Here is a 23635-nt window from a genome sequence, read left to right as displayed (position 1 = left end):
TCCTAATAAAATGGACTCTGAGAGAAGTAAACTTATATTCAAAATGTTGTTAACTAGTTATCACAACTAGTCATACTGAGTAAAGCAGAGGTTACCTGTGTCGTACTCCTCAGAATCTCTCCAGGTTTTCAGACTTTAGTCTTCAGCGTTGACGAGTCGTGTCTGAGGAACGTCGATTAGCTGGAGGTCCATCAGTCATCTCAGCTGATTAAAAGTGCTGCAGCAGATAAATGACTTTCTCTGATAAAAACAAACCCAGACAGGGTGACGCTGGTCGCTGTACGTTATCCCACTTATGACACAGCTTCATACCCAAGAAATCAATCATGTGACACAAAATACTGACAGACAGACTGTAGGATGCCGTAACCGACCAATCAGAAATGAGTATTCAACAAAGCCGTGTGATAAATGATAAATATGCACAAATAAATACGCAAAAGTCTAATTTTAAGATAAACATTGCCTTTAATGACAGACAGAAACACAGAGAACCGCCACCAATCAGACATCTTTAGTCAGTTTAGTCAGTGAAACTGGAGCCGGGGTTCGGCTCCACACACACTCAGCTACAGCACATCAATAACAACATGTGTCAGAGGTCAGTCCACCTGCCCGGGCCGCTACAGGATACAGGTCAGATATGCTAATGAGCCAGGAGGATGGACCAATCGTGAGGCTGCTGCCGGGTCACACGGGCATCTGCAGCTGTGAGTACTCATCCTGGACCTCCTTCTCCTCCAGGTGAGGCTCCGCATCATCAGCATCCAGCTGCAGGTCACAGGTCACAGGTCAGAGATCACCAGAGGTCAGAGGTCACCAGAGGTCATAGGTCAGAGATCACCAGAGGTCACCAGAGGTCACAGGTCAGAGGTCACCAGAGGTCACAGGTCAGAGGTCACCAGAGGTCACAGGTCAGAGATCACCAGAGGTCACCAGAGGGCATAGGTCAGAGGTCACCTAAAGAGCTTGTTTGATCCACTGACAGGCTCAGAGTGTTATTCTAAGTGTGTGACAGCATCATGGAAAGGATCCTACAGAGAGAGACCTGGAAGATCCTTTTGGTTTAACCACAAACAGCACACACACCAGACTACATTCACTAAAACAGGGATTTTCTGGTGGTCTGCAGCTTCAAACAGGCAGCAGCTGTTTGTTGTTGTCTTCCTGCTCCCTCTGCATGTTATTCTGACACAGAGATTCAAGCGTTTCCTGGCTTAATAACAGGTTGCAGGTGTGTAACAGGTGAACTGGGTGTGTCTGTCTGCAGCTGATGTGATGGTCGGACTGACTCACACTCTGCAGCTCTCTCCAGGTGAAGAGGCGGGGCAGCAGCAGCATCCTCACTGGGATGGTCAGAAGCAGCATGAAGGGGAATGCCAGCGCTGCAGCTGTTGCCATGACGACCCACAGGAGACACAGACAGGTCAGCTGGACAAGAGTGAACAGGTGCATCCTTAGCGTCCGCACCTGTGAGACCAACAGGTGATACAGAGAGACAGGTGAGAAAGGTGAGACAGTCATGGAGTCATCAAAAAAATCAAGTCCCAGTAAAGTCCTGAGTCTCTGAAGTCAGAGGTGCTGTTCTCTGTTTTAAGAATAAAGTCACCAGATCTGTGAGTCCAGGTCGTGTGACTGGAGTCTGGAGGGGGCGGGGCTAACCTTGCGGACGTAGGTGTGGTCGGGGTGGTACTTCGGGGGCATCAGCAGCAGGACGAGTCGCTCGGTGAGCTGGATCCCGTTCAGCGACATCACCCCCATGTAGAGAAAGATCCCAAAGAGCACCGCCAGGGGGATCTGACGCAGGACGTCCCCGATGACGATGGACAGACCTGGAGGGGGGGCAGAGGACCAGATCAGAGGTAAGATAGGAGGGACAGGTGGGACAGGTAGCATTAATAGTTGCAGTAGAGTGACAGTCGTACCCACTAAAACAGCCACCAGGAAGCCCGTCACCCTCTGCTCCTTGACCTCCTGGATGCGAGGTTTGTCTCCAGGGGCGACGGCTTTGCTCATGACCGTCAGGGCGTTGGTGTGGGTGACGGAGCGCACCGTGGCGGCCGATAACCACGGCAAACCGAACAGCGCTGAGACTCCACCCACCACCACGATGATGAGGAGGTCCAGATGAAAACCGGTTCCCTTCACCAGCATCCGCTCCTTCTTACTGACGATGAGCCTGATGGACGGACGGCAAGACGCTGCTGGTTATTTCAGGTCGACCCCCAGAACCACAACGCCTCATTATTGCGTACAAAAATAAACATTACAAAACTGAGAAGAAAGTCATGAATTTATGAGAAGCGTTCAGGTATTTCCTGAGATTTTAGAGAAAGATTTAAAGGTAAAAACAGGGAAGAGGAACCACGTGGCTCGACACTACTGCACCATCCCACTGGCCAGCTGGAGTAGCTGCCATGAAAAGCAGCTCAGGAGCATCTCAGCAGTCCTCCTCTAGCAGGAGGCCGACTACTATCAACAAGTATTGATTTTATTCTGGAGTGAATAATGATCAACCACCTGCATCACTGACTATTTAAGCTATAACTCAGACGATTACTGTGACTCAGATGCTCCTGAAAAGACTGTTTAGGCTCTACATTTTTTTTTCTAAAGTAGAAAAAAACTTTTTGCAAAATAGCTGTGAGCTCAGGTTTGGAAACCTCTGGTGCAAAAAAAAGAAAGCAGATGTCACAATGCTGCATGAGGATGAGAACAGCCTGTGGCTTTGACTACAGTAGCCTGCTGAATGACACCTGACGGAGTGTTTGGAGAGCGTTAAAACCTATACAGTTAACCGGGTGGGGGGGGCAGGACAGAGGTGGGATATGTTTTGTGTTGCACTGAACAGCATTAGAATATGTTTAATATTTAACATTAAAAACATAAATGATTTTATAGTCTTCATATGATATATCATTCTATTCCTCATCGAGGTAATCACACATCACTGCAGCTCAAACCTCAAACGCACAACAAAAAGAAATTCGTTGAAAAATTAGTTTTTTTAAGAAATTGTTTTGTTCAAGAGAGAAATGAAAACACAATCAAACATAACTCAGGAATGAAACGGTTAATCTCAGAGCAGGTAAAACCAGAACACAAAGAGGAAGCGGCGTACGCTGTGATCTGGGACTCCATGAAGATGAGGATGAAGACGAGGATGGCCGGCAGGATGCTGGCCGCCATCATCCAAACAGGAAACTGCCCGTCCGACCCCAGAGGAGAAATGAGCCACCCGCGCTGCTCCGGACTGGACACCGAGAATCCACTGGGCACGCTCAGTTTCTGTCGGCCAATAGGACGAGAGGGATTTAAAGGTGTGACTCTGTTCAGGTTCACTTTGCAGGTGTTCACACCTGCCCTGCTCTTACCTGGGTGTAGGTGTCCTTTACGCTGTAGTCCACCAGCACCATGATGAGGATGGCGATGGGGACGCCGAAATCCCCAATGATCCGTCGGAGCTGGAACACACAGAATAGCAGCGATCAGCAAACCTGTACCTGTGTATGTACCTGTACCTGTACCTCTGTATGTACCTGTATCTGTGTATGTACCTGTGCCTGTACCTCTGTATATACCTGTACCTGTACCTCTGTATGTACCTGTACCTGTGTATGTACCTCTGTATGTACCTGTACCTGTCCCTGTACCTGTACCTCTGTATGTACCTGTACCTGTACCTCTGTATGTACCTGTACCTGTACCTCTGTATGTACCTGTACCTGTGTATGTACCTGTACCTCTGTATATACCTGTACCTGTACCTCTGTATGTACCTGTACCTGTGTATGTACCTCTGTATGTACCTGTACCTGTACCTGTGCCTGTACCTCTGTATATACCTGTACCTGTACCTGTGTATGTACCTCTGTATGTACCTGTACCTGTACCTCTGTATGTACCTATACCTGTACCTGTGTATGTACCTGTGTATGTACCTCTGTATGTACCTGTACCTCTGTATGTACCTGTACCTCTGTATGTACCTCTGTATGTACCTGTACCTCTGTATGTACCTGTACTTGTACCTGTACCTATGTATGTACCTGTACCTGTGTATGTACATGTACCTGTACCTATGTATGTACCTGTACCTGTACCTGTGTATGTACATGTACCTGTACCTCTGTATATACCTGCACCTGTGTATGTACCTGTACCTATGTATGTACCTGTACCTGTACCTCTGTATGTACCTGTGCCTGTGTATGTACCTGTGCCTGTACCTGTGTATGTACCTGTACCTGTACCTCTGTATGTACCTGTACCTGTGTATGTACCTGTGCCTGTACCTATGTATGTACCTGTGCCTGTACCTCTGTATGTACCTGTACCTGTACCTCTGTATGTACCTCTGTATGTACCTGTACCTGTACCTGTACCTCTGTATGTACCTGTACCTCTGTATGTACCTCTGTATGTACCTGTACCTCTGTATGTACCTGTACTTGTACCTGTACCTATGTATGTACCTGTACCTGTGTATGTACATGTACCTGTACCTATGTATGTACCTGTACCTGTACCTGTACCTGTGTATGTACATGTACCTGTACCTCTGTATATACCTGCACCTGTGTATCTACCTGTACCTATGTATGTACCTGTACCTGTACCTCTGTATGTACCTGTGCCTGTACCTATGTATGTACCTGTGCCTGTACCTGTGTATGTACCTGTACCTGTACCTCTGTATGTACCTGTACCTGTGTATGTACCTGTGCCTGTACCTATGTATGTACCTGTGCCTGTACCTCTGTATGTACCTGTACCTGTACCTCTGTATGTACCTGTACCTGTACCTCTGTATGTACCTGTACCTGTGCCTGTACCTGTGTATGTACCTGTACCTGTACCTGTACCTCTGTATGTACCTGTACCTCTGTATGTACCTCTGTATGTACCTGTACCTCTGTATGTACCTGTACTTGTACCTGTACCTATGTATGTACCTGTACCTGTGTATGTACATGTACCTGTACCTATGTATGTACCTGTACCTGTACCTGTACCTGTGTATGTACATGTACCTGTACCTCTGTATATACCTGCACCTGTGTATCTACCTGTACCTATGTATGTACCTGTACCTGTACCTCTGTATGTACCTGTGCCTGTACCTATGTATGTACCTGTGCCTGTACCTGTGTATGTACCTGTACCTGTACCTCTGTATGTACCTGTACCTGTGTATGTACCTGTGCCTGTACCTATGTATGTACCTGTGCCTGTACCTCTGTATGTACCTGTACCTGTACCTCTGTATGTACCTGTACCTGTACCTCTGTATGTACCTGTACCTGTGCCTGTACCTGTGTATGTACCTGTACTTGTACCTGTACCTCTGTATGTACCTGTACCTATGTATGTACCTGTGCCTGTACCTCTGTATGTACCTGTACCTGTGTATGTACCTGTACCTGTACCTCTGTATGTACCTGTACTTGTACCTGTACCTCTGTATGTACCTGTACCTATGTATGTACCTGTGCCTGTACCTGTGTACAGGTACCTGTACCTGTACCTGTACCTATGTATGTACCTGTGCCTGTACCTATGTATGTACCTGTACCTGTACCTATGTATGTACCTGTGCCTGTATCTATGTATGTACCTGTGCCTGTACCTCTGTATGTACCTGTACCTATGTATGTACCTGTGCCTGTATCTATGTATGTACCTGTGCCTGTACCTCTGTATGTACCTGTACCTGTACCTCTGTATGTACCTGTACTTGTACCTGTACCTGTGTATGTACCTGTACCTATGTATGTACCTGTACCTGTACCTATGTATGTACCTGTACCTCTGTATGTACCTGTACTTGTACCTGTACCTATGTATGTACCTGTACCTGTGTATGTACATGTACCTGTACCTATGTATGTACCTGTACCTGTACCTGTACCTGTGTATGTACATGTACCTGTACCTCTGTATATACCTGCACCTGTGTATCTACCTGTACCTATGTATGTACCTGTACCTGTACCTCTGTATGTACCTGTGCCTGTACCTATGTATGTACCTGTGCCTGTACCTGTGTATGTACCTGTACCTGTACCTCTGTATGTACCTGTACCTGTGTATGTACCTGTGCCTGTACCTATGTATGTACCTGTGCCTGTACCTCTGTATGTACCTGTACCTGTACCTCTGTATGTACCTGTACCTGTACCTCTGTATGTACCTGTACCTGTGCCTGTACCTGTGTATGTACCTGTACCTGTACCTGTACCTCTGTATGTACCTGTACCTCTGTATGTACCTCTGTATGTACCTGTACCTCTGTATGTACCTGTACTTGTACCTGTACCTATGTATGTACCTGTACCTGTGTATGTACATGTACCTGTACCTATGTATGTACCTGTACCTGTACCTGTACCTGTGTATGTACATGTACCTGTACCTCTGTATATACCTGCACCTGTGTATCTACCTGTACCTATGTATGTACCTGTACCTGTACCTCTGTATGTACCTGTGCCTGTACCTATGTATGTACCTGTGCCTGTACCTGTGTATGTACCTGTACCTGTACCTCTGTATGTACCTGTACCTGTGTATGTACCTGTGCCTGTACCTATGTATGTACCTGTGCCTGTACCTCTGTATGTACCTGTACCTGTACCTCTGTATGTACCTGTACCTGTACCTCTGTATGTACCTGTACCTGTGCCTGTACCTGTGTATGTACCTGTACTTGTACCTGTACCTCTGTATGTACCTGTACCTATGTATGTACCTGTGCCTGTACCTCTGTATGTACCTGTACCTGTGTATGTACCTGTACCTGTACCTCTGTATGTACCTGTACTTGTACCTGTACCTCTGTATGTACCTGTACCTATGTATGTACCTGTGCCTGTACCTGTGTACAGGTACCTGTACCTGTACCTGTACCTATGTATGTACCTGTGCCTGTACCTATGTATGTACCTGTACCTGTACCTCTGTATGTACCTGTACCTATGTATGTACCTGTGCCTGTATCTATGTATGTACCTGTGCCTGTACCTCTGTATGTACCTGTACCTATGTATGTACCTGTGCCTGTATCTATGTATGTACCTGTGCCTGTACCTCTGTATGTACCTGTACCTATGTATGTACCTGTGCCTGTATCTATGTATGTACCTGTGCCTGTACCTCTGTATGTACCTGTACCTATGTATGTACCTGTGCCTGTATCTATGTATGTACCTGTGCCTGTACCTCTGTATGTACCTGTACCTGTACCTCTGTATGTACCTGTACTTGTACCTGTACCTGTGTATGTACCTGTACCTATGTATGTACCTGTACCTGTACCTATGTATGTACCTGTGCCTGTACCTGTGTACAGGTACCTGTACCTGTACCTGTACCTATGTATGTACCTGTGCCTGTATCTATGTATGTACCTGTGCCTGTACCTCTGTATGTACCTGTACCTATGTATGTACCTGTGCCTGTATCTATGTATGTACCTGTGCCTGTACCTCTGTATGTACCTGTACCTGTACCTCTGTATGTACCTGTACTTGTACCTGTACCTGTGTATGTACCTGTACCTATGTATGTACCTGTACCTGTACCTATGTATGTACCTGTGCCTGTACCTATGTATGTACCTGTACCTGTACCTCTGTATGTACCTGTACCTGTGTGTACTGACCCTGCCGGGGAAGAAGGAGCTGTTCTTGAACTTGCGCAGGTAGAAAGCGATGAAATACGTTCCTGCCATGAGCACCAGTGACAACAGGGCTGTGTTTGGTTCTCCGACAACAATCCCAGGACTCCCGGCAGCCGCTGTGTAGTTGCACAGAGATGGGGATGCTGTGTTGTTTCCATGGTAACAGTTTTGGAGAGGATGCTCCTGAAAGATCTGAAAACAAACACCAAAGCAGAGAAGAAGAACCTGGTGGATAGGTCACACATGGCCCTGACCCACAATCAAAGGATATTTAGCAAAATCATAAAGCTGATATTTGATTCTTGTTCAGTCTGCTGTGGAGGATTTATATCCAGTACCAGGAAATAAAACACGAGCAGCAGGTTCATCTGTTTCTCAGGCCAGAAGGCAATTACTTGACCTCTGACCTCACCTTGAACAGTTTGGCGAAGGTCTCGTAGATGAAAATGAGGGAGATGAGGAAGGAGAAGATCTCCTGAGTGAACCGGGAGACAAAGCGAACCAGGATGCTTCCCTCGAAGGCCACGGTGAGGAGAACGATGAGCACCAGCCAGAACCCGATCCACACCCGGCCCGTCAGGTACTCGATCCCGTTGTCTTTACAAAACTACACACACCAAGCGGATTTCAGAGAGTTAGCAAGTTAACAGGAAAGAAACGATTCATTCTGCAACCTGGACCACGTGTAGGAAGAGGGAGGTACAGTAGTATACAGATGATAAAATAAAAGCATGAATGATCATCTTCATCTCAGCTGAGACACAACAGGTCAGAGTTTAGAAAAGTCCCTCAAAAACAGGAACCAATGAAACACCTCATATGCAGTGGCTGGTTGACTCACCCAGGGTTCAGATTTAACCATTTATCAATCAATCAATCAATCAATCAATCAATCAATCAATCAATCAATTCATCACCTCCTGCCCTCAACAGGGTCTGATCCAACTTCAAACCTAGGAACCATAGAAACAGCTGTTGGGCTTAATATGCATCTGGACTGTTTTTCTCCACTTGATCTTCCTGAACTGGCTTCAATAATCTCCTCATCCAGACTGTCAGCTGGTCTCCTAGATCCCATTCCTACTGGACTACTTAAGGAAGTCCTGCCCTTAATTAGCACGTCCTTACTGAATATGATCAATCAGTCTTTACTAACAGGCTATGTACCTCAGTCCTTCAAAGCAGCAGTAATTAAACCTCTCCTGAAAAAGCCCACTCTGGATTCAGGTGTATCAGCCAACTATAGACCTTCATCCAACCTTCTCTTTCTCTCCAAGATCCTGGAGAAAGCAGCAGCCAACCAGCTGTGTGACTTTCTAAACTCTAATAGTCTATTAGAGGATCTTCAGTCAGGTTTTAGAGCGAATCATAGCACAGAGACACTGGTGAAGGTTACAGACCTCCTCCTTATGGCATCAGACAGAGGACTTCTCTCTGTCCTGGTCTGGTTAGACCTGAGTACATCAGACAGAGGACTTCTCTCTGTCCTGGTCTGGTTAGACCTGAGTGCATCAGACAGAGGACTTCTCTCTGTCCTGGTCTGGTTAGACCTGAGTGCTGCTTTCGACACCATTGACCATCACACCCTGTTACAGAGACTGGAACAGTTCACTGGTATAAATGGAACTGCATTAAGCTGCTTTAAGTCCTATTGATCAGATCGATCTCAGTTTGTACACGTTAACAATGAATCCTCTGTCCACACTAAGGTTAGACATGGAGTTCCACAAGGTTCAGTGCTTGGACCGATACTCTTTATCTTATATATGCTTCCTCTGGGTAATATTATCAGGAAGCACTCCATTAATTTCCACTGTTATGCAGATGATACACAATTATACTGATCAATAAAGCCAGATGAACCCAATCAGTTGAGTAAACTTCAAGTCTGCCTTAAGGACATAAAGTCCTGGATGAGCTGCTAAATTCAGACTAAACTGAAGTTATTCTGCTCTAAACACCTCAGAGACACCTTTTCTACAACATATATACTCTGGATGGCATCACTCTGGCCTCCAGCTCCACTGTGAGGAATCTGGGAGTCTTATTGATCAGGATTTGTCCTTTAACTCCCACATTAAACAGATTTCTGATTTTTTCTTTTTCCATCTACTAATATTGCTAAAATCAGGTCCATCATATCCACTGATGATGCAGAAAAATTAGTCCATGCATCAGTCACTTCCAGGTTGGATTATTTCTGTTCCTTATTATCAGACTGCCCCAATAAGTCCTTAAAGACTCTCCAGCTGGTCCAGAACACTGCTGCTCCTGTTCTGACCAGAACTAAGAGAAGAGACCATCTTTCTCCTGTACTGGCTTCTCTTCACTGGCTTCTAGTAAAATCTAGAATAGAGTTTAAAATCCTTCTCCTCACCTCCAAAGCTCTTAATGTTCAGGCTCCATCATCTCTTAAAGAGCTCATAGTACCGTACTACCCCACTAGAGCACTGTGCTCCCAGACTGCAGGCCTACTGGTGGTTCCTAAAGTCCTCTAAAGTATTGACGGAGCCAGAGCTTTCAGCTATCAGGCTCCTCTCCTGTGGAACCTCCTTCCAGTCTGGGTTCAGGGGGGCAGACACCCTCTCTACATTTAAGAGTGGACTAAAAACCTTCCTTAGTGATGAAGCCTATAGTTCAGGGCTGGATCAGGTCTTGGACCAGCCCCTAGTTATGCTGCTATAGGCTCAGACGGCCGGGGACTCCCATGATGCACTGGGCTCCTCTCTCCTCCTCTTCCTCTCCATCCTGATGCTTCATGTCTCTTTAATATCTGTTACTAACTTGGTATCTACCCCGGAGCCTTTCTGTGCTTCTCTCATCTCTCTGGTTCCTGTGGATCCTGGTCCTGGTCCTGGTCCTGCTGATATGGTTCTCTGCTTCATGAATCACTGCTGCTGATCGTCGTCCACTCGTCATGTTTTTCAATAATATCATCCTGCTAATCTTTTAGTCACACTCCTATTGTTAGTGCTATAGTCACTGCTAGTACGTTGGCTGCTGTTTGTTTTCTCTCTCTCTCTCTCTGTCTCTCTCTCTGTCTCTCTGTCTGTCTCTCTCTCTCTGTCCAACCTCCACCCAACACAGACCCTGACAGAAAGCCGCCCACATTGATCCTGGGTCTGTTCGAGGTTTCTTCCCGTTAAAGGGGAGTTCTTCCTCCACTGTGTCCTAATCTAATATCTGATGCTCTGTGGGGATTCTTGAATCCTTCATGTTGAATTCCTGAATCGTTGGGTCTCTCTCTAATTAAAGAGTTTGGTCTAGACCTGCTCTTTATGGAAAGAGTCTGGAGATAACGCTGTTGTGAATTGGCGCTATATAAATAAAGATTGATTGATTGATTGATTGATTGATTGACTTCAGTGAGATAAAGCTGAAGTCCCAATCTACCATCAGACAAGTTAGCACAGTGGTGACTTAGCCCACAGCTCACTAATTCAGGCCTGTCACCTGCAGCATTCTTTGTTCTTACAAACTGGGTGTCGAGTCAACACAAGCACTGCTCATCGCCAAGCAGTGGTGGGTCTGCCAGAGAGGGTGGGCGGGAGGCAGATTACTGTCTCATCCAGGATTTGCTGTGCTGTGAGTATATGGTTACAACTGTTGATTGAACAAATATGAGATTGATGACTACAGGCAATGAAACTTCAAAAACAATACTACGTTAAGATGAAGACAAACAGACTAAACCATCAGTGATGTCTCCTTTTGGATCTCTGTTTGAGTGAAGTCCAAAAACACACCTGCAGTTCCTGCTTATAGCCACAGGAGCTGCCAAAGAGAACCACACAGTGATCTTTGAGACTGTTTGAGGTCGTTCACATCTGACATCAGTGAGAGATCTTTGACCATCACAGTGGTCTCCAGCCCATATACGACCATCTGTTCCCAATTAACCAAAATTTGATTCTTAGGTAATGTGGTAAGAGGGAAGAACACGAGATGTGGTTGAAAACTTCGGAGAAAGTAAATGGACCTTGTGTTGTGAAGATGCTGTTTCCAAGACCAAAAGTAAATCTTCAAATACTTATTATCTGAGCATATTATTATCTCATACTTAATATCTCAGCATGTACAGCACAAGGCAAACACAAGAGGACCCAGGATAGAGCCCTGAGGCACATCACAGATGTTTCAGAGTTTCAGATGTTTTTCACAGTTACTATGGTTACAGAGATGGTGCTAAAACAGATAATATATGAATATAATATATAATAGATAGCAAACACAGATTTGTGGACCATTCAGAGTAACAGAGATGCTGTGTTGATTTGGTCACATATAATATTTGGATCCAGATGTGTGGATTTTCTGTCAGGTGCACTCACGGTGTAGAAGGCCTCTTCAAACACTAGCAGCGGTCCAGAGAAGCCAATCACCAGCAGAGGCTGAGCACCCAGCACACTGAACACTATGCCCTGCATCGCCGTGGCAATTATCAGCTCCGACACACCAATCAGACCCTCCGTTTTCTCCCCTGTGTCACAGGAAAAAGAGCATACTAATAGAAACTGAACAAGTCTGTGTAATGATTTAAGGTCTTTGAAAATCCAGGTAGCCTTTTCCTCGATCAGCTTGACGCGATTTGAGTATTCTCAACGGGAAGTTCAATCTGTCGCCATGTTTCCAAAGCCCAGACTCACCCAGGAGTCCGCCAAAGGTGATGGCAGGCGACAGTGCGGCGAAGTAGATGAAGATGATGGCAGCCATGCACTGAGGGTTGAGAGCATCTTGAAGGTCGCTGAAATACTGAGGGTAGCGCCGAGTCACATCTTTGATCAGACCTCCGAAAAGACGGCCTGAGCGCCTCAGAGGCTCATCACTGGGTTTGGAGGGAACAAGGGAACCTGGAGGAGAAGAATGGAACTCTTTGACGGTCTTATCACTAAGCTGATGAACTTCAACACGAAGGATTTACATGCTGTCCCAAAAAAATATGAAAGAAACATTCACTGTTTGCTGATGGCATGCTGATTTATTCTGCGAAGAAGATAGACTAGAGTCAAATTTCCTTTAAATGGCCAAAAACAAAATTGGTAACAAACATCATTGATATAAGGGGAGACCTTCATCCTGCTGACTGTTGGTCTGTTTCTCCTGCAGTTTGCTGCTCTGTTCCTCCTCCCTCTTTCTGAGCATTTCTCGTTGGAAGCGAGAGACCGAGTGGAGCAGCTCGTCTGCTCCGACCTCCGAGGGAGGGAGGACAACGCTGCAGTCCAAAAACCGGTTGATGGCTGCCAGCAGGTCCTGGCGGTCGTCAGCCTGGTACGCTGCCTCATGGAAGTGCTGAAGGAGCAGACAGAGGCAGAATTCATTGAACAACATTTACCACATGACATGGGTTCAGCACCTCCAGGATACAGATTCATACCCACAAACATGACAGACAGTGTTAACTATGCAGGGACTCACCTTGTCCGACATGAGCGTGGAGATGGAGCGTCCAATCTGGTGGTAGTCAATGTTGGCACTGGGCGGGCCCAGCAGGAGGAAGAGGAACCTCACGGGGACAGGAACCTCCAGGACGGACTCCAGCAGGACCGCCTCCTGCAGCCGCACAAACGCCATGGAGGGCTGGTCCAGGAACCCCACACTGCCTGCAGACACAGCAGAGGGATGCACTAAACCCTCTGAACCTGCTGCTCTGTGTGAACACATGAATGGAGGTGATGCGTACCCACGAGGACGACGGTGGCCTCAGCTCGTTCTGGGATCTTTTCCATTAACTTCACCTCATGCTTGGATCTGGAGTGCAGGAGAGGCTCTTTCTGAACACACACACACACACACAGATTATTGTACACACACTTATTGTACACATGTGATAGTTCTGTCAGACACTGCCATGGTTTCTCCTGCAGAGCCACAAGTTGAAAATAATCAACTGTGGCTTCCCGCAGAGACGGCTTCACTGAATCCTTGAAGTCCTGACATCCTGACATTAAATCAAACTTAGAGTGACCCAGCCGAGTCTGTGGACCACCGGTGCTCTATGATACTACTTGAAATGCTGCAGAGACCAGACAGATGAGGACAGGGCTGGAGAAAAGTCAGACTACCTGTGGAACTCTCAAAATGTGTGTCTGTTGCTGCTTCTAGCTCTCGGTTGTACTTTTCTATGAAGCAAGTTATCACAAGCACTAGCCCCAGTTATCACAAGCACTAGCCCCAGTTAGCACAAGCACTAGCCCCAGTTATCACAAGCACTAGCCCCAGTTAGCACAAGCACTAGCCCCAGTTATCACAAGCACTAGCCCCAGTTATCACAAGCACTAGCCCCAGTTAGCACAAGCACTAGCCCCAGTTAGCACAAGTAGCAAATAAACAAAAATGATCTGGCGATCGAACTGAAGACAGGAGTCACTGCCTTTTCAGACTTTGATTGTTCAACATGTGACTTTTCACCTTGTTCCTCTCTCCGTCAGCCTCTGTGTGATTCGTCGGATTGTTGGAGGTGTCTGATTGGCCGTTGTGTCTGTCCATCAGGGATGCAGAGATGTTCTTGCTGAACAAACTGTGATCTTTCTCATCACTGGGGTGGCTGATGATACAAACATACAAAAATATACAGTAAACATTGATAGATAGACTGATAGATAGATAGATAGATAGATAGATAGATAGATAGATAGATAGATAGATAGATAGATAGATAGATAGACTGATTGATTGATAGACAGATAGATAGACTGATTGATTGATAGATAGATAGACTGATAGACTGATAGATAGACTGATAGATAGATAGATAGATAGATAGATAGATAGATAGATAGATAGACTGATTGATTGATAGACAGATAGATAGATAGATAGATAGATAGATAGATAGATAGATAGATAGATAGATAGATAGACTGATAGATAGATAGATAGATAGATAGATAGATAGATAGATAGATAGATAGATAGATAGATAGATAGATAGACTGATTGATTAATGGATGAACGGACAGGCCGCTGTAGTCAGGACATGAACCTGTGTCTGAGCAGCAGGGCTTTGAGGACGTTGGCTCGGTCTTCAGCTTTGATCTGATCTGAGATCACCATCTGCTCCACCACCTGCTGAGCGATCCCTGGCAGAGTCCTCTGCTTCAGATCCAGCAGCACTGCCCCTAAAAACACAACGCCATGACATCACACTCTGACGTCACTACACCTGGTGTCAAGGGTCAGTTTTGGGACTAGTCTTATTTTGTAGGATGCCGTAGGATGCTGATGGGATGGTGGTGCGTAGGTGTGACTGTGAACGACTGTCTCTTGTCTCTGGGTGTCAGCCCTGTGATTGGCTGGTGACCAGTCCAGGGTGACCCTGTGTTTCAGCCAATGTAAGCTGCTATTGGCTCCAGCCCCCCCCCCCCACGATCCTGAAGAATAAGCAGTACAAACAATGGATGGATGTCTCACTGTATGCTGATGACTCTCCATTTCAGCTCTGCGTTAGACCCACTGACCTCAATATACTGTAGATGTTCTAAAAATAACATCCAGACCACATCACCCCTGTCCTACCATCTTTACACTGACTCACAGTATGTTTTAGAATTCATTTATTATTGATATATTACAATCAAATAATATACCCATTCATCAACTCAACTTTGGGGCGAACCAGTGAATTTGCATCCCTAAATAAAAAATTCAGGGCACAATTGAAGGCCTATATGTGATATTATTTTGCATAATTTAAAGGATTTTACCCTTAAAATATCCTTAATTCACAAGAAAATCCCATAATATCTTCTGAATTCGACCAAATGTGTTGAAGCTGTTAGATATAATAACAACACTGATGACTTCAGTATTTCACATGAATTAAGGCATTAAGGGCTTTTCAAATTAAAGTATTTTAAGGGGTTTAGTTTTTCAACCTTAAGGATGGCTGAAGGATCTCTGGCTACAAACACACTGATTTGGATTCGGATGGTTGGGTGTTTTCAGGGTCGATTAAAGGTTTATTTAGGTAATTTTAAGGAAGTTTAAAATGTGGTAATGGGCAGTGTCAGTGTCTGTCCACAGGGGGCAGCAGAAGGCCTCCTCCTCACCGTGGGAGATGGTTTTTCGAAGCTCCAGCAGTGAGCGGAAGGACAGGGAGGGGATGTGAGGCCTGCCCCAGCGCTCCGTCTCCTCCTCCACCGCCTCCTCAAACTTGATCCATCGAGCCGTCTCCCTCCACTGCAGCTCCTGATTCCTGTCGATCACCAGCTCGTTCAGCTCCACAAACACCTGCACACGCAGAAAAACTCACAATGTCCCAGTCTTTATACAGTTTCCCAGTCTGGGATCAATTAAGTAGATCTATCTATCTAAATCAAACAATCAATCTTTATTTATATAGCGTGTTACCTCAAGACGACAAATAATGTTGAATTGAGATGAGTTCAGTTAATCCAGAGCAGTTTACAACCAGTTTTACCATAAAATAGAAACATAGAAATATTTAACCTTAACATTTATTGATTACTGATTATTGGGACCTGGTTTTTGTTCACAATGGGAGGTGCGTCCTGTTAATGTCAGTTCACCAACATATTTACATTCCTAAAACATGCCTGTGTTACCCCCGTACTTTCCACAACGCTAACGTTAACCTGAACCATGCCCACCTACGACCAACGCTTAATATATAAGATATGTTGCCTCTGGCCTCCGTATTCTGACTGTATGAAACAGGTGTACATGTACCTATAATGACACTAATACATGTACACACATAACTGTTTTCAGTACTGCACAGGATGAATGTACCATAATGCAACGTCCTCACAAGTACAGTAAACAAACCTATAAATGCATGTACATGCAATCACATTATGGGGACCTCAACTTCTGTTGGGGACAAATGTTCCCACGGGGTAAACCATTAACATTTACAGCGAGGACTTAGTTTTACGCAGCACTGGAATATACATACACTAACTGAAGTACTGTGCTGAAATACAGTTTTGTATACCTACAAAACCCGATGGGAAATTCAGGCACCTTCAGGAACTTGCTTCTACTTCAGTATTTCAGACTTGTGCTAGTTTCTGCACCTCTACATCTCACAGGCAAATATTGTACGTTTTACTCCATTTGACACTTACAGTTACTGGTTAATCTGTACGGAACATAATGCAGTCCTGTACTGATCTACCCGGCAGACGTGTCTAAAGTTGGCTCAGTGATAACGAACTACAGCGTTCATGTATTTGTTAGAGATACAACATGTTAATGTATTCTGTAGTTATATAAGTGCAAAAGGAGCCATTCGTTTACCTTTTACTTTTACTCAAGTAACATTTTGAACTCCGGACATTTACTTGTAATCGAGTCCTTTTAGACCATGTGATAACATCTGAGAGCTTCTTCCCCCGCTGGTTTCACTGCAGGTAGACGGTCTGTGTGACCGCTGACGTTAAACCACTGAATTATGACATAAATCAGGATCGAATGTGTTCAATGAGGACAAACGACGAGACAAAGACAACAATAGTCCGATAACATGAAAGTGAGCCGAGCCGGACCGAACCAGGATAACTCAGACTGTACCTTCCTCTGCCGAGTCCTCAGGTCCAAACCAACCATCCTGACGCCAGAACAGACTGAGCCCAGAGAGAGAGACGCACCTGAGTCCACCTGCCTGCACCTGTCTGCCTCTACAAGTCTGACTCCACCTGTCTGCCTCTACAAGTCTGACTCCACCTGTCTGCCTCTACAAGTCTGACTCCACCTGTCTGCCTCTACAAGTCTGACTCCACCTGTGTGACTCCACCTGTCTGCCTCTACAAGTCTGACTCCACCTGTGTGACTCCACCTGTCTGCCTCTACAAGTCTGACTCCACCTGTGTGACTCCACCTGTCTGCCTCTACAAGTCTGACTCCACCTGCCTGCCTCTACAAGTCTGATTCCACCTGTCTGCCTGCACCTGTCTGACTCCACTTGTCTGCCTCTACCTATCTGTCTCTACATGTCTGCCTCCACCTGTCTGCCTCTACCTATCTGTCTCTACCTGTCTGCCTCTACCTGTCTGACTCCACCTGTCTGCCTCTACCTATCTGTCTCTACCTGTCTGCCTCTACCTGTCTGACTCCACCTGTCTGCCTCTACCTATCTGTCTCTACCTATCTGTCTCTACCTGTCTGACTCCACCTGTCTGCCTCTACCTATCTGTCTCTACCTATCTGTCTCTACCTATCTGTCTCTACCTATCTGCCTCTACCTGTCTGACTCCACTTGTCTGCCTCAACCTGTCTATCTGACTCTACCTGTCTGCATCCACCTGTCTAACTCTACCTCTCTGTCTCTACCTGTCTGCCTCTATCTGTCTGCCTCTCTCTCTCATTTGTCACCTGTTCACAATACCACCTGGATTAACCTGCTCAGGCTGCCGGCTCGTCTTTCCTCCTGTCAGCCTCATTTTGGACATTTCTATTGTTTTGAGTCGCCTCGTCTGTTCTGTTCATACCTGAACCAGCCGCTGATGAAGCTGTTGTCCTGAACACCTGGAAATCATCAGCCTTCTACATCTTACAGCAGTGTGAGAGAGAGGATTTGTTACTTATATCAAATATATATATTATATAAATCCTCTAGTCGTCAGGAGTGCAGTCAGAGACACGTCACGAGGAACCTCCTGGCTGCGATCATTTTCTCATCAGATCAACACTCAGTGAACTTAGAACAGCGGCACAAAACCAAAGCAGCAGAAAGCTCCTGAAGTCAGAGAGTCTCCGTCCACTCAGAGAGCAGAGACATGAAGAGATGGATGTGATCCACCTTCAGTCACGTCCTTCATCCTGCAGCATCCAGCTGGTCAGGAAGGTCCGTCAGTGACCCCCCCGTGGTCAGAGGGTCGTACCGACACCCGTTTACCACACTGAGCTTATAGCCTATAAGTTAGCTTACGTTAGCCCGGTCAGTGCAGCCTGAGCTCCAACCAGGAAGTGTTAGCAGCCGACAGAGAACCCAGAGCCACTAGAACCTGTTCTCCATCACGATCTGAACTGTAGACCGTTATTAGCTACAGAGGATGAGCGCTAACAGGCTAACTGCTAGCTACAGAGGATGAGCGCTAACAGGCTAGCTGCTGCTGTCCTGTCCTGCATGTGCCGCTAACATCAGGCTACAGCTGCTAATTTTCGGATTGTTCTCCCCCCAAAAAGGGGCGTGGTGATGAGAGCTGCTCTGAATGACATGTTGCCGATCTGATCTGTCAGTCAGAGATGAAAGCAGTTGAAGTGTGTGATGAAGCTGAAGTGCCAGAGGTCGTTGGAGTGTGTGCTCTGTAAACAGGTGAGGTGTCAGTTGGTGTGTGGGCAGTGACCCCCCCCCCCCCCCGCTAAGATGTGAGTTGAAGTGAGTTTGTGGGTTGTAGGTAGTTGAAGCATCCGTGTGTTTATTGTGAGCTGAAATGTCGTCGTGGCCCCGCCCTCTGACCTCATGAGGTGTGCGGTCTGGCTGCAGGTGTCGCAGGTGCGAGAGCGTCTGATCTTTGGCGGCGTGGACAATTGGCCCTCTGGAGCTCCGCCTCACCAGGTGACGGCGAACCGCTGGAACATCGTCCAATCTGTGACCTGAGGGGGCGGGGCATAAAGGCATAGGGGGAGGGTCAGAGGTCAAAACCACTAACAACACACTCATTTATCCTTTACACACTCACACACACACAGTTTTCAGTAATAACAACAGAGTTCAGAGAGGGCCCCACAAACCACTGAGGGCCCCAAACTGGGGGGTTCTCCTGTTCTCTGGACCCATTAAGAGGTGTGTAATATAAGAACACACACACACAGAAACTCTGTCGGTGGTCTCATGGGAACTTTCTACACTAACAAGGTTTCAGGCTCCCCTGAACTTCACTGAAGAATCAGTAAAATGAGACACACACACACACACACACACAGGTGTGCTCTCAGAGTTTCAGGTGTCTGGAAAAATGAGATTTTCCTTGAAAGACAACGTTTTAACATAATTTCTGGTTTTCCTGGAAACAATCGGCTCTGACAGCCAATCAGGCTCAGCGGAGAGGTCAGCTGACCGGCGCCCCTGACTGAGAGTCAAACACACGAGTTCAGCTGTTTCTGCTGACGTGACCTGAAGGTCATGATGTTCATCAGCTCGACGAGTTCATTCTGTCATTTATTGTTTGAATATTAAAAAGCTGCTTCTGTTAATGTGTCTTTGTTTTATTCAAATCTGGGCTCATCGCTCAGACAGGAAGTCAGCTGACTTGTGGGACATTTACCTGTCAGGTGTCTGACAGTTTGTGGATTTATTCTGTTTAAAATGGTTCATGCTACTCACTCATTGACCGTCCTTCATGTGTTCATCAGGGAACACGTCAAATAATTAAAGGGTCACTCCCCTCTTTCTCCCCCTGGTAGGTAGTAAAAGTGTTGGAACTGGTCCAGTAGATCACCTCAGCCAGCAGCCACCAAACGGGCTGCAATGGCTGCAACGTGATCCTTTGGGACAACTGCACCTGATCACAGTAGGTCCACTAAAAGAGCTTGTTTGATCCACTGACAGGCTCAGAGTGTTATTCTAAGTGTGTGACAGCATCATGGAAAGGATCCCTACAGAGAGAGACCTGGAAGATCCTTTTGGTTTAACCACAAACAGCACACACACCAGACTACATTCACTAAAACAGGGATTTTAGAGCTGCTGCCTTCATCGGGTAGTGTGTTGCTGTTATTTTGTGTTAAATATATATTATGTTGGGTCTGAACTGACCCTTTAAAACACCAAAGTAACACAATAACACAAACTGGTGGAGGCAGCAGCTCCTGTGTAAAATTACAGTTTTTGTCAATTGAGTCTGGTCACACATGAACAAACATACAAAGTGCAGTAACACACAGGTGTCGAAGGTTCAGCAGTGTTTCCATCAGTTTCTACCACACATCAAACAAACAGAGCAGCTTCACTGACAGCAGAAACAGGAGAGGACTCACTGAGGTCGGCCTTCAGCCTGTCCAACAGCAAGCTGTCGATCACAACCAGAGCAGAGAGAGGCTTCATGTTCATCTGAGAGACCGACAGAGCAACACACACACACAGTAACACACACAGGAACACACACAGTAACACACACAGTAACACACACAGGAACACACAGGAACACACACAGGAACACACACAGTAACACACACAGGAACACACACAGTAACACACACAGTAACACACAGGAACACACACAGTAACACACACAGGAACACACACAGGAACACACAGGAACACACACAGGAACACACACAGTAACACACACAGGAACACACACAGGAACACACACAGTAACACACAGTAACACACACAGTAACACACACAGTAACACACAGTAACACACAGGAACACACACAGGAACACACACAGTAACACACACAGGAACACACACAGGAACACACACAGGAACAATAGATAGAGGCTGTGGGCGCTGCCTGTGGGACGGTTGCATTGTGTTCAGGTCAGCAGCTTCAGGTCACATGATGAAGATGAAGACGTGACAGGAAGCTCTTTCACGTTGGAAGAATTCCTTCAGTTTGTCCTCAGAATGTGTTTTCTGCCTTCACCCAAAGTCCCCGTGCATGCTGGGAGCGACGCCCGCCCACCGTGGCTACCTGTTCAGGTGGCGAGGTGTGTGTGTGTGTTAGGTTTGTGTAACATTATCAGGCTCCTCTCCTGTGGAACCTCCTTCCAGTCTGGGTTCAGGGGGGCAGACACCCTCTCTACATTTAAGAGTGGACTAAAAACCTTCCTTAGTGATGAAGCCTATAGTTCAGGACTGGATCAGGTCTTGGACCAGCCCCTAGTTATGCTGCTATAGGCTCAGACTGCCGGGGGACTCCCATGATGCACTGGGCTCCTCTCTCCTCCTCTTCCTCTCCATCCTGATGCTTCATGTCTCTTTAATGTCTGTTACTAACTTGGTATCTACCCCGGAGCCTCTCAGGTTCCTGTGGATCCTGGTCCTGGTTCTCCTGCTGTGGTTCTCAGGTTCCTGTGGATCCTGGTCCTGGTTCTCCTGCTGTGGTTCTCAGGTTCCTGTGGATCCTGGTCCTGGTTCTCCTAATGTGGTTCTCTGGTTCCTGTGGATCCTGGTCCTGGTTCTGCTGCTGTGGTTCTCAGGTTCCTGTGGATCCTGGTCCTGGTTCTCCTGCTGTGGTCCTCTGGTTCCTGTGGATCCTGATCCTGGTTCTCCTGCTGTGGTTCTCTGGTTCTGCTGCTGTGGTTCTCTGGTTCCTGTGGATCCTGGTCCTGGTCCTGCTGCTGTGGTTCTCTGGTTCCTGTGGATCCTGGTCCTGGTTCTGCTGCCGTGGTTCTCTGGTTCCTGTGGATCCTGGTCCTGGTTCTCCTGCTGTGGTTCTCTGGTTCTGCTGCTGTGGTTCTCTGGTTCCTGTGGATCCTGGTCCTGGTCCTGCTGCTGTGGTTCTCTGGTTCCTGTGGATCCTGGTCCTGGTTCTCCTGCTGTGGTTCTCTGGTTCTGCTGCTGTGGTTCTCTGGTTCCTGTGGATCCTGGTCCTGGTCCTGTTGCTGTGGTCCTCTGGTTCCTGTGGATCCTGGTCCTGGTTCTGCTGCTGTGGTTTTCAGGTTCCTGTGGATCCTGGTCCTGGTTCTGCTGCTGTGGATCGTCAGCCACCAACACTTTGTACTGATATCAGTCCTGTTATTATTACTCACAGATGAACTGTTATATTATATTGATCAGTATCAGTTCCTACTGTCCTATTGTGCTGTATAAATAAAGATTGATTGATTGAACATGTTGAACATGTGTGTGTGTGTGTGTGTGTGTGTACTGACTCTTGATGCCCTCCAGGTCGACAGATGTCAGCGTCTCAGCCTCGTCAGCGTCGTCAGCAGCGACACTCATCATGAAGCAGCTGGGTGAAAGGCCATCCTGATTGGTCGAGACGGTGGGCGTGTCACTGCGAGGGGGAGGAGTTACAAGTCAGAGAGGAACACGATCGTGGATCTGTGTCACCAAACTCTGCAGGTGTGTTACTCACCTGGTGGGCGTCCGTCCCTCCTCACTATCACCCTCCTCTTCCTCCTGGTCTTCCTCTATGGTGGCTGCGGCGTTAGGGGCGGAGCCTCGCCGCTCCTCCTTCCTCCCTGTGCTGCTCCTCTTCCTCCGGCCATCGGTGGGCAGTTTGGAGAGAGGATGATGGACGTGGGGAGAGAAGTGGCGGTGATCTGCAGCACAAACACGAACGACGCTCATGGCTCCGTGTTCATGTTACCCCCCCCCCCCCCCCCCCCCCCGTTGAGTCCTTGAGTTGAGGATTTGGTGTCTCACCCTCAAAGTCCTGCTCATCGTAGACTCTGCGTTTCTCCGGTGGGCTGCGAGCAGCGGGACAAAGAATCTGCTGGAAACCCTGAAGACCAAGAGCCTCGTTCAGGTCCTCCTCTTCATCATCACTATGGCAACGTGGAGGAAGAGGAGGCTGCGATGAGAGAGGAGGAGACACACGAGATAACTTCACGTGCTCTGATGACTAACATGTGTTACCCAGCAGGGGGCAGCACGCCGAGCTGCTGGCTTCACTTCCCATCGGGACGTGGCCTCGGTCTGAGATGATGCTGAACTCACTGCACACACGCTGAGGACGGCACCAGGACCGGGACCGGGACCAGGACTGGGACCAGGACCCAGAGAGCTCTGATGATGGCTCATGGCTCCTCCAGGGGTCAAAGGTCAGGGATGTTCAGCAGGTGACTTCAGGCAACAGAACCTGGAAAAAGGAAAAATGGAGGTTATCACAGTGTGTGTGTGTGTTACTGTGTGTGTTACTGTGTGTTACTGTGTGTTACTGTGTGTGTTACTGTGTGTTACTGTGTGTTACTGTGTGTGTTACTGTGTATTACTGTGTGTTACTGTGTGTGTTACTGTGTGTTACTGTGTGTGTTACTGTGTATTACTGTGTGTTACTGTGTGTGTTACTGTGTGTTACTGTGTGTTACTGTGT

General features: G+C 46.9%; 1 protein-coding gene across 1 annotated transcript; it reads right to left on the bottom strand.

Moving 5' to 3' along the window:
• Positions 1–660: 660 nt before the first annotated feature.
• slc4a2a (solute carrier family 4 member 2a) lies at positions 661–23343 on the bottom strand. Its single transcript, XM_070845421.1, has 21 exons — positions 23251–23343; positions 22966–23113; positions 22676–22862; positions 22470–22594; positions 19104–19240; positions 15730–15910; positions 14664–14799; positions 14090–14225; positions 13362–13452; positions 13097–13281; positions 12751–12970; positions 12328–12531; positions 12013–12161; positions 8094–8288; positions 7664–7873; positions 3375–3464; positions 3122–3288; positions 1926–2179; positions 1663–1832; positions 1297–1470; positions 661–771 (listed from the first exon to the last, which is right to left on the bottom strand). Exons 1-21 carry the CDS (start codon positions 23341–23343, stop codon positions 691–693), a joined length of 3333 nt encoding a protein of 1110 aa, XP_070701522.1. The 3' UTR covers positions 661–690.
• Positions 23344–23635: the final 292 nt, after the last annotated feature.

Source organism: Pempheris klunzingeri, chromosome 15 (genome assembly GCF_042242105.1).
Source record: "Pempheris klunzingeri isolate RE-2024b chromosome 15, fPemKlu1.hap1, whole genome shotgun sequence".
Taxonomy (NCBI): Eukaryota; Metazoa; Chordata; class Actinopteri; order Acropomatiformes; family Pempheridae; genus Pempheris; species Pempheris klunzingeri.
Note: the sequence above shows the minus strand (reverse complement) of the source record. Positions and strands in the feature narration are given on the sequence as shown.